Below are 12,527 nucleotides of genomic sequence, written 5' to 3'. Positions count from 1 at the left end.
CGCACACACTCACGCAATCCACATAACACACATGAACAATGTTCTTGAGCTACGTTACCGACGTCGGGTGTGAGACAACGCCAGTTTTAAAGGTTGCCTGATCGATTTACACAGTACCTATCTCATTTTAACCTAGGTCACTACGCCATAGACCCATTTTCCACGCAGTCTAACGGATTGTAGAATAGCAACAAAAAAAGCACGGTTACCTAAAAAACATTTCTCAAGATGTCAGCAGCGTACTTTCTTAATACCATCGGCCACTATGATATGCATGCTTGAACGTTTGGTCAAAAAGTGTCACAGTTTCGCCCTAAGGGCGAAGCAGTGAATGCGATAGCAACACAGCAATGTCATACGAAGTAAGGTGAGCGGCTTTGGTAGCAATATGAATTGTAGTAAACATGAGCTGATTAAGTAAGCAGGTGTGCTGCGGCGTAAGTAGACCGACATGAAGAGAGACTCGATGACCACGAGGAGGCGCGTGTGAAACGGTGGTGTTGATGAGAAGCGCTTCCCGTGGGCAGCGCGTGCGAAGGGACACACCTGTAGCGCTGCACTGCCGACCCGGGCAGCATTGCATGTGTAGCGTGCGTTGGAAAATGTGGCCCGACTATTACCAACTGATTGAACAAGCGTGGTGTGAGCGCGCACAAACAAACATGAATAGATCACACTGGATGACTGCAGACAACGACTGTCAAAACGCTGGCAGCAAGCGCATATATACGCCGCAGCAGCGGGCGAAGGTACGTGCGGTCTATCGCTTCAACGGAAACTGAGCGGCGAATGCACGGCGCATAAAGGTCAGAGCCGTGTGGAGATAAGCGACGGTGCGAGCGAGCGACGAGCGCGGTTGTTGGCAGCGTAGAAGTGCGCCCCCCCCCCCTCCCCGCGCTCCCTCCGGCGCTGGCTTCCCGCTTCCTTGCTTGCGCGTGGGTGATTGAGTGCGTTCGCTCTCCGTGATAGCGCGCGTCCCCGCACGCTTCCGCTCGGGCATACGGCGTGCGGCGAAGATTTTATCTATAGGGAACCTCACGGCGACGGCGACGGCGACGGCGACGACGACGGCGACGGCAGAAATCCGCTAGAAGTGTCCATATAATTGCTATCGCAATAATAGCGAAACGTTTCGACGGTTTCTTTACCAACGTTCGCAGGAGTTGATTAGATATATAAAAAGAGCGTTGTCCAACAAACTACCTCGAACCCTTTTGTTTCCTTTAAATAAACAGTGCTACATAAACTTTTCCATGCTAAATAAAGTGTGATGTGACCAGAAATCGGAAGACGGGATCGCTGGCTGTTTCGACAACCCACCGTATACAATATGTTCGGCTATTTTCGTTACACCACACAAAACAGTTCGAGCCCTCACATTGGCTCTGCTTGTACCGTTTGGTTGTTTCCTCACACGGCATCGTGTACTCACTGTCTAGGCAGCCATCGCCGTACTCCAGCGGCGGCGGGATGAGCACACCGTCGAGGGATTCGGCCGAGTCGCCTTCGCAGGCGCCGCTGCTGCCGCCGCTACCCCGCGCCGTGCGGGTGCGGCACGAGGAGCCCAGGTCGGTGCTCCCGGCGCCGGACGCGCTGTTCTCCAGGCTGCTGCTGAACGCCGCAGAGTTGGCCATGGCCGCCGCTTGCTCGGACGCCTGGCACCGTTAAGAGTCCCATGAGATACGCACTTAGAGAGATAACGGAGAACAAAGCGAGCAAGCGTGATCGAATCATGTCAGGCACTACGGGAGACATGTAGGCGAGGCCTCTGTCTAAATATGGTCGCTTCTCCAGCTGTACTATAAATGCATCTTGCTTTATTGTGTGCGGCGCAGGCGCGCTGCGCTTGGCGGGGAAACCGTACAGTGTAATTTTGTCTTAACGAAAGCGACGATTGCTCGCCATCGTGTGTGCATGCAGGGCAAGAGAAAGTGTTTCCGTTGAAATTAGCACCAAAGGAGCTGAAGTTACATCATTGCATCCGTTGGCTATTGAAGTTCGACATTAGAACTTTGGCATAAGGCCGAAGCAATATCATCATCATCATCATTATCATCATCATCAGCCTATATTTTATGTCCTCTGCAGGACGAAGGCCTCCCCTGCGATCTCCAATTACCCCTGTCTTGCGCTAGCGTATTCCAACATGCGCCTGCAAATTTCCTGACTTCATCACCCCATCTGGTTTTCTGCCGACCTCGACTGCGCTTCCCTTCTCTTGGTATCCATTCTGTAACCCTAATGGTCCATCGGTTATCCATCCTACGCATTACATGGCCTGCCCAGCTCCATTTCTTCCGCTTAATGTCAACTAGAATATTGGCTATCCCCGTTTGTTCTCTGATCCACACCGCTCTCTTCCTGCCTCTTAACGTTAGTCCTAAGATTTTTCTTTCCATCGCTCTTTGTGCGGTCCTTAACTTGTTCTAGAGCTTCTTTGTTAACCTCCAAGTTTCTGCCCCATATGTTAGCACCGGTAGAATGCAATGATTATACACTTTTATTTTCAACGACAGTGGTAAGCTCCCAGTCAGGATTTGGCAATGCCTGCAGTATGCACTCCAACACAATTTTATTCTTCTGTGAAATTCTTTCTCATGATCAGGGTCCCCTGTGAGTAATTGACCGAGATAAACGTACTCCTTTACAGACTCTATATAGAGGCTGACTGGCGATCCTGAATTCTTGTTCCCTTGCCAGGCTATTGAACATAATCTTTATCTTCTGCATATTCATCTTCAACCCAATTCTTACACTTTCTCGATTAAGGTCCTCAATCATTTGCTGTAATTCGTCTCCATTGTTGCTGAATAGGACAATGTCATCTGCAAACCGAAGGTTGCTGAGATATTCGCCGTTGATCCTCACTCCTTAGCCTTCCCAGTCTAAGAGCTTGAATACTTCTTCAAAGCATGCAGTGAATACCATTGGAGAGATTGTGTCTCCTTACCTGACCCCTTTCTTGATAAGTAACTTTCTACTTTTCTTGTGGAGAACCAAGGTAGCTGTGGAATCCTTGTAGATATTTGCTAAGATATATATATATATATATATATACTTTTATATTGACTTAAATAAAAGGAAAGACATTCAACAACTCACATCGCCGGACACCATACCTATAGCACGCAAAATCTACTGGGTGTGGATGTACATAATACTAGCTGAAAAGAAACGGGGGCGCATTCACAAATCTTTCCCGCTCTTAAGTGCTATTTGTCATTAGCTCGACGCCTTTTCGAATGATACATCCAGCATGAGCATTGGCTGGCATTTGCCCTTATGACCAATTCTGTGGCACAAGATTTCTTGTGAACACGGGCCACAAAAATGATGAGTTTTTATCTGGAACCTTTGTCTATTCAGACGGCTGCGGAAGTTTTGATCTGCAGTAGTGTGAACCTACCAAATGTCGGTGCTCTCTAGCCTGCTACACTTTTAAAGCCTAAATAACCATTATATGCGTAAAGAACCAATCGAATTTTCACGCGAACAAGCACTCCGTGGGAGAGCTGAAACAGATTTTAGTTTTATTTCAAGTATCTTTCTTGACTGCAGTGAATGCTTTGTCTCTCTCTCTCTCTCCATTTTTTTTTTTCACTGCATATTGGTCATCGTCCACCAGACGAGCTTTTGCTAAAGCAATCAAGTCACATTCTGTCGAGTCACAAAATAAATCTAAAGCTCAGCCCCGTAACCGCGACGTGCAGTGCAAAAGGCTTTCGTCGCATGTGATTAGCTCACCAGTGCTAAAAAAAAAAAAAAAAAAAAAAAAGCTCTGCTTAGAATACTGACACCTAAAGAGTATTTGATAGATGAATTAATCGGGCGACAGCATGTTGCACAAATGATAGTGTTTGGGCACATTTTTGCCAAGTGAAGAAAAAATGTTGGCATGCTTCTTCATGCATACCCGTGTTACATCATTAAACTCGTGACAATGTGGGTGAGCAAAGTTACACGGCGGCGTGCCGGCAGTACGACACACGTCAAAATGTGAATTTAAGGCTACAAAGACGCTACGTTCACATCCAACTCAGAACTGTGTGAATCAGAAGCTACTCGGTATATAATATTATGGCAGTTTCCAACTCATGAGCTGATAGCAATTCGTTGCTTGAAAACTCATTTAGTCTTCACCTTTGCATTCTTCGGAGGAGTATGCACCTGATTTGCAAATGTTTATTGGGGAGCAAGAGACATGGAAATTCGGCCGAGGCCTCACCTTTCGGCACATAAACCTCCACCCATGCTGCGAAGAGGCCTTGTGGGCGATGAGTCCCAAAGCGAGCAGCCATGAGCGCGAGCCGAGCTCGTCCTGCGCGGCGAGCACCAGTGGCGATCGGCCTTGACACACGAGCACCAGAGCGTTGGGGAATCGCTTCGAGTCGGAGGTGAAGCCTACATGCACGGTCTGCGCCAGGTCGAAGCAGAGTCGGCAACAGGCGGGCGCTGCCGCAGGCGAAGCGCGCGCCGTACTGCCACCACTACTGCACGCTGGCGCCGTGCACTGCGACAGGGCCTCCTCCTGGCTCGTGTACATCTCTAGCAGTGGGCCCCGCTCGCTCGTCTCGTCTTTGAGCACCAGGAATCGCTTGTGCCACGCCTGCATCCACCAAAAGCACCTGTGAGTGGAGGGCTCGACACGAGAAAAGCGAGTAGTTCTAGATGTCTCCCTGCACGTTCGCTGAGCATTGTGTTAGCGGTAAGCGAGCGAGTTAACAATGTGCACGAATGGGGTCTTCAACAATCAAATTCAGATTAGGCAGGTCACCTTTACTTTCAGGAATGTACGATTGTGGGTGATGACCACTGGTATTTAAAACGATGGCCAGAATTCGCAAAGCTGTTCGCAATTTTCAGAAACTGTTTGATAACATGCTCCAAACAGGTGAGGCCGCGAGAGAGGTTAGAGCAAAGGCCGATGACAAACTGCCCTTGAGAACGTAATTTTCTGCATCCGAAGCTCTGTGTTCCCGTGCCAATAGTCCAGTGACGGAAACGCGCCGCTATATACCTACCGCAACAAAAGTATCATTTTGGCCATCGATGTTCCCACCAGCAGCATCAACACTTGCCAAAGCATCCTCATTGACTTTTTTGAGCCTCTGCGTCACACTGCATCTGCAATGTGTCGACTCCAATCCAATTCTGTCGATACGAGACATATGTCTATTTATATACAATTTTATTAAATAGGAGTAGCATGTCTTTGATTGCAACCTTTCGCGACTCCATAGTATATGCGTGTGAGGACATACAAATGTACTCGGCCTTTAGAAGGTGGGTGAACCGTGATAACGTAACAATTTTATTCCAATGCTATTCCTTCTCCCGCTTCGTCAGAGGTCCGAGCAGCGCTCCGGCCACGTTATCATCGGCTGTCAACGGTGGATGATAGTAATAGAATCGGAAAACAATCACCCTCGCATTATACTACCCCTGTTTAACTTCCGCTTACATTATTGCGTTAACACAAACTGGTAAACACAGGTTGGGAAAATCTAGCATCTCAAGCTCGCATCTCCTGAAGGTATAAAGTTGTGCCACCAGCGAAACTGAAGATGTCAGCCACGTCCTAGCTTCAGGAATGTGCAGCTACGTGAGCCTCGGCACTGCTGTCATTCCTGCTATACTACTGCCACCGTGATTGGTTGGAACAGGCTAAGACATAGGCAGCGGCAGTCTCTCCACTACTTATGCGGGAACTTCTACACTTCTAAGGCGCACTCCCGAAACCTCGATGTCATCGGTTCGCGTCCCTATTTCTTGTCCCTTCACTAGGCGTATCTGCATATTTTCGATACTAAAGTGTGAAACTAACGTAGGAGTCAAATTAAATGACATACATGCTCGCAGCTGAAAGAGCCAACCCACCTTTCCCACTATTGACACTAAGGTCACACTGGTTGTTACTGTGACATTTGTTGAAATTGAAATTGTCCGTTGAAATTTTCGAGGTACGCTTATCGTGCTCAAGAGACACAACTGCTGCTTGGCACTTGTCACACTGCGTAAACCATTTTATTTAGGAAAACAAGGCCGAGATAATGTAACGATTCTATTACAATTATTTTCATCTGCAGAATTTGTCAGTGGTACGAGCAGCGCTCCGACTACGTTATCACGAGGAAGCATCTGTAATGCATCTATAGAGCTCTATTTCTCAGATGTGAAATATTATGGTTCGAGGACTTATCTAGTCATTTCATAATGCGTTTCCTTTATCTTTGTGATGTTATTTGACTTGCGATGTATTTTCAAGTTTGTCATGTGAAACGGTGTAGCCCCGACAGCATCTTTGTGCGAATATATCCTCATTTATTCATGTCAATAAAGAAGAAAAAATTGACCGATTGTGAGCGATGGATGATAAAAACAAAATCAAGCGGAAACAATTTTTACGCTATACTGCTCCAGGACCAGTTTTCTTTTTTGACAGTAGCGTGATATCGACTCTCTACGTATATGAATTGAAGATGCTGTGCTGAGATTCCTCTTTCATATCTCACGCGCCACGCCACGTGAGAGACACGGCGAGCGGCTACAGCTACGTCTGTCATTGATCATGCTATGCTGTGCTTGAATGTGTATACAAGGCGAGTCGCGAGATGATCAGGTGATGTTGTGCTTAGAAGTGTACATAAGACGACGCGAGAATAAAACGGGGGTTCTTCTTCTGTCGCATAGCTGAGTTGATGGCGTTTGAACTTCATCCTAGGAGCACGCCTGGCATGCACTACACGGTGGCCCATCACGACAGAGGTGGCCTTAATTTTGAGCACGACAAACCACAACATCAATCAATCAATCAGTGAACAACGAATCGATCAAATAAATCACCTATCTAGAAGATGTGGTACCTTTTTAACATAGCAAAAATCTTTACAGTAAAAAGTAACGACGAAGATACATTGATAAACATCTCTAACTAGAAAAGATTCCAAACTTTTTTCAACGTTTACGATTATTCAAGGCGGGTGTGGCGGCAGCGTAAGCACAATCCTGCACTGATTAACATGTAGACGTGCACCTGTGTTGGAGCAAGCATGCAGAAGGAGAGAGAGTGTCACAGCTGTCCCCGATTCGTCGTCGGCGCGAAGTCAATCGACCGGGTAGACAAGCTGGTTGGTCGTTCCGTACGCAAGCGAGCACAGTGAAAAGAGTCAGAGTCGGGAGTAAACAAACAAAAAAAAACAAGATATTTATCCGCTGATAAATACACACAGATTAATAAAATACAATAATAAAAAAACACAAGACAGACTAACACACCTGAACTTAATCTAACACAATGATGAAGACAAATAAATACGAGCAATGAACAGTAGATATAAAAATGAAACAGTGCGAGGATCAAATACACAAGAATACACTTAACAGTTTTCACTAAAACAAAGTTCAAGAGCAATCAAAGTTCAAAAGAAAACAAATGGTGTCATACGCATGGCCGGGCAGCAGCAGCAAGTCCACAAACCGTGAAGTCGGGGCACAAAGCTTTCCCGAAGAATGCTGGCGGTCCGATCTTGTCAAGGGGGATGCGAATTGCTGGGCTGGGTTTCCCGGGAGTCTAGATCTGACGACTTCCCTCAAGCAGGTTGAGCTAACTTGAGGCGAACTACCGTGAGCTTCGTTGCAGACGCTGGTTTGACGTCTCGTACGTCAACAAGTTCCTCGGAGTTCCGACGTGGCCAGGCGGCCCAGGCGATACTGGACGGCACTAGCCCCCCAACGGCTTCTCAGCAGCGCATAGGTTCAGCTACTAGACTAATCAGCAGGGCCCAAAACCTGTGCTTAAATAGCCTCTCCTTTCCCTAGTTCCCTATGTAGGGAAACTGCCGGTATGTAGAGTTCTCCGAATTCAGGGCTCTTAGCTCCCAACAATCTTGGCCGCGTCCCTTTCACCATGGACGAAGAACCGCAGATTCTCCTCTCTCCCAATGTCAAGGGCCAAGGTGGAACCCGGCATACCACGCAGACGTACACGCACACTTCTGGGTCCGTAATCGGCGTGTCGCGTCTGGAATCGAGATGGCAGCCCGAGCGGCCACGACGCTTTTGACACCCGTAATTCGGCGTGTCGATGTCGAATAAATTATACGCTGCACAGTCAGGAGCCCACGTTTTTGACGCTCGTAATTCGGCGTGTCGTTAATCAGCGTCCAAACCATTCGAAAATATGCCGCTCCGTGACAGAGAGAGAAAGCAAAAAGAAGCAAAGTAGAGATGCAACTAGACGAACGTTTAGTTTGCTACCCTTCACTACAGGCGAGAGAGAAGGTGATAGAAAGATGAAAAAGTGGGCAGAGTGAACACTACACGTACAAAAGCGTACAGAAAAACGTCTAAGGATAGTTCTGAGGCCGGCGCACTTCAATGAAACTGCGCAAGCGCGCGAATAGCTATTTCCGCAAGCGATGGATGTGACCTTCGGTCCTATAGAATGTTCGCCTCTGAAAACTTTCTCAGACCAGCCGGTACAACGCGATTTGGAGATAGAGGCTCTGAGCGCCATATCGAATCGATGGTCTCCTGGCCTCACAACAGTTGCCCCTTGGGGATCCGGATGAGAGTTGAAGCAGAATTTGTGCATAAATTGCGTTCAGATAAAGCTACAAATACGATTGTACATAGTTATTAGACTATGATATGAGGGATAATATATTGTGCAATAGCTACACGAGGAACAAAAAGAGAGAGAAACAGAAGGGCATGGAGGTTAGCCACACTGTACCTGGTTTCCTACCCTACACTGGAGTCTGCTTAAAGCAGCACACAAAGTCAGTCTTTCGTCGTCAAAGAAGGGCTGTATCAATTGAGGAGATGTATTATGGCATACGTCTATGTTGTCTTCATCTTCCTGTTCTAAGGCTGCATATTTGTTTGCGAGCGCCAGCCTGAATTGGTCTGATTTTACCCTTACTGCGTCTAGGTTGGCCTGTTTCTTCTTGACTAATTTTATTCTTTTTCTCTTCAAATTGAGAGTAATCCTAGACCTCACTAACCTATGGTCACTGCACTTTACCCTACCTAACACTTCTACATCCTGCACTATGCTCGGATCGGCAGAGAGTATGAAATCTATTTCATTCCTTGTTTCTCCATTAGGACTTTTCCAGGTCCACATCCTGTTGCTGTGCTTCCTGAAGAAGGTATTCATTATTCGGAGCCTATTCCTTTCCGCGAATTCTACCAACATCTCTCCTCTGGTGTTCCTAGAATCGATGCCGTAGTTGCCAATTGCTTGCTCACCAGCCTGCTTTTTCCCAATTTTTGCATTGAAGTCGCCCATGACTACAGTATACTGAGTTTGCACCTTTTTCATCTATAATTCAACATCTTCATAAAACTGTTCTATTTCTCCATCATCGTGTCTGGAGGTTGGGGCGTAGGCTTGTACTACCTTCATTCTATACCTACTATTAAGCTTTATTACGACGACTACTACCCTCTCATTAATGCTGTAGAATTCATCAATGTTGTCCGCTATGTCCTTATTGACTAGAAATCCTACCCCGAATTCTCTGTTATCTGGAAGACCTCTGTAGCAGAGGACGTGGCTGCTAGTACTGTATAGGCCTCACAAGTTCTTCTAACCTCACTAAGGCCAATAATATCCCAGGAAATACCTGATAATTCTTCAAATAGCCCTGCTAAACTAGCCTCACTCGATAGGGTGGGAGTGTTGAACGTTGCCAAGTTCAGTTTCCACTGGCGGCCTGTCTGGACCCAGAGATTCTTGGCACCCTCTGCCGCGTCGCAGGTGTGACCACCGTCTTGGTCAGGTGCTCCGCAGCCGCTGGGGACTGAGGGCCATGGGTAAATTGTAGGAGTCATATGGGTGGTAGTGGCCGAATACTGCACCAGGGAGGCCAATTCCTGTTCTGGTGAGGTAGTGACTTTGTTGAAGCTTAGTGGGCCTTCCTAATGTGGTTGCACCTGGACTAGCATAGGCCCACTAGCTCTCGGCGATATATATATATATATATATATATATATATATATATATATATATATATATATTGCCGGTGTCACGCGCCATTCCATGCCTGAAAATGTAGTGGACTGGCCATGAGCATGTCGAACAGGACTAAGCGGCTGTCGTGGCCGACCGTGCTCAACAGCGACTCGCTGACAGGCGACAGCGTCAGGCTGCTCGCGCCTAGCCGGGGATGCAGGCAGTGCCGGCTCTTCAAGCGCCTGCTGCTTGTGTCCCAGACGTAGAGCAAGCCATCCATCGCAGTGGTCACCAGCTTGAAGCATCTTTGCGGTGGCCACTGCAACCCAACCACCACCTTTCCGGTTGGTTCATTGAGCATCTTGGTGGTCTTGATGTCCGGAGACAGCAGTTCCACACTACCGTCCTACGCTCCGCTTGCCACAAAACTGTCATTGCTGCTGAAGAAGATGCGCGTCACCTTCTCCGTGTGTGGCCGGTAGGAGTATGAGGTCTTGCCGTTCTTCAGCAGCTCATCAGCAGTACACTACAGGCAATTACAAACTGATTCTTACATAAACCCCAGACTCATGCACGCCATGTATCCAGACATGTACACTACAAACAGACGCACATCCTGTGGAAAGTTTGCCACACTTAATCACATGTTATGGGAATGTCAGGACATAACAAACAATTCGGGTAGTGCCGACACCTCCGTCTCTTCCACCGCCAGCCTCCACTCGCGTTGGAAGACCGCACTGCTCAGCTCGAACCTGACAGTACAACTCTGGACCGTCCAGCGAGCCGAGGAAGCCGCTTCGAGACAAGGTCTCGGAACCGCGTCCGCGGCGGGTGCCCAGACCCACTAAAAAGACGCCGGACTGAAATCTGATTGATTTGATAATAAAGTTTCCATTCTTCTTCACCAAGAAAATTTCGAATAGAATCAGGGCTACACTTGACTTCAGTCAACCAAGAGAACAGGCTGGCTTCAGGAAGGAATGTTCTACGATTGATCATATCCATGTCATCAATCAGGTAATAAAGAAATCTGCAGAGCACAATCTACCTCTCTATATATGGCTTTCATAGATTATGCAAAACCATTTGATTCAGTAGAGACACCAGCAGTCATAGAGGCACTGCGAAATCAAGGAGTACAGGAGGCATACGTGAATATCTTGGCAAAAATCTACAAGAATTGCACAGCAACCTTGGTTCTCCACAAGAAAAGTAGAAAGATACCTATCAAGAAAGGGGTCAGGCAAGGAGACACAATCTCTCCAATGCTATTCACTGCATGCTTAGAAGTATTCAAGCTCTTAGACTGGGAAGGAAGGCTTAGGAGTGAGGATCAACGGCGAATATCTCAACAACCTTCGGTTTGCAGATGACATTGTCCTATTGCAACAATGGGGACGAATTACAGCTAATGATTGAGGACCTTAACCGAGAAAGTGTAAGAGTCGGGTTGAAGATTAACTATGCAAAAGACAAAGATAATGTGAAATAGCCTGGCAAGAGAACAAGAATTCAGGGTAGCCAGTCAGCCTCTAGAGTCTGTAAACGAGTACGTTTATCTCGGTCAATTACTCACAGGGGACCCTGATCATGACAAAGAAATTTACAGAAGAATAAAATTGGGTTGGAGTGCATACGGCAGGCATTGCCAAATCCTGACTGGGAGCTTACCACTGTCGTTGAAAAGAAAAGTGTACAATCATTGCATTCTACCGGTACTAACATATGGGGCAGAAACTTGGAGGTTAACAAAGAAGCTCGATAACAAAGTTAAGGATCACACAAAGAGCGATGGAACGAAAAATGTTAGACCTAACGTTAAGAGGCAGCAAGAGAGCGGTGTGGATCAGAGAGCAAACGGGGATAGCCGATATTCTAGTTGACATTAAGCGGAAAAATGGAGCTGGGCAGGCCATGTAATGCGTAGGTTGGATAACCGGTGGACCATTAGAGTTACAGAATGGAAACCAAGAGAAGGGAAGCGCAGTCGCGGACGGCAGAAAACTAAGTGAGGTGATGAAGTTAGGAAATTTGCAGGCGCAAGTTGGAATCAGCTAGCGCAAGACAGGGGTAATTGGAGATCACAGAGAGAGGCCTTCGTCCTGCAGTGGACATAAATATAGGCTGATGATGATGATGATCGCGCCATCGCAATCCCGAAAGTTGGTGGAGGGACTGTCCGTCATGCACAGCCTGTACGCGGAAAGAAGTTAAATTACATTGTAGCAGCTAACGTCCCGAAGCTACACAGTGGATTATGAGGCGCACCGTAATGGTGGCCTCCGGATTCATTTTGACCACCTGGAGTTCTTTAACGTGCATCGAAAGCACAATACACGAGCGTTCATGCATTCAGCCCCCATTGAAATGCGGCCGCCGGGGCTGGCAATCGAACCAATCGAACCCGCGGCATCGTGCTCAGCAGCTGAACGCCATAGCCACTGAACCATCGGAACGGGCAAATAAAAGAAATTAAATTCTGGGGTTTGACATGCCAAAACCACGCTCTGATTATGAGGCACGCCGTAGTGGTGGACAACAGAATAATGCGGACCATCTGGGGTTG

The 12,527-nt window shown here is 47.3% G+C and overlaps 1 protein-coding gene across 1 annotated transcript in view; it reads right to left on the bottom strand.

Annotated features, from left to right (window-relative positions):
* LOC119436396 (uncharacterized) overlaps positions 1-12,527 on the bottom strand; it is a 321,501-nt gene that overhangs the window by 66,586 nt on the left and 242,388 nt on the right. Inside the window, exons 2-3 of the mRNA XM_037703235.2 lie at positions 4,226-4,606; positions 1,433-1,655 (exon numbers count right to left, since the gene is read on the bottom strand). Of these exons, the coding sequence (XP_037559163.1) occupies positions 1,433-1,655; positions 4,226-4,606 (604 nt within the window). The remainder of the gene's footprint in view (positions 1-1,432; positions 1,656-4,225; positions 4,607-12,527) is intronic.

This window comes from Dermacentor silvarum, chromosome 1 (assembly GCF_013339745.2).
Source record: "Dermacentor silvarum isolate Dsil-2018 chromosome 1, BIME_Dsil_1.4, whole genome shotgun sequence".
In the NCBI taxonomy this organism is placed as follows: domain Eukaryota; kingdom Metazoa; phylum Arthropoda; class Arachnida; order Ixodida; family Ixodidae; genus Dermacentor; species Dermacentor silvarum.
The sequence above is the reverse complement of the archived record's forward strand: the minus strand, read 5'-3'. Positions and strand labels throughout refer to the sequence as shown.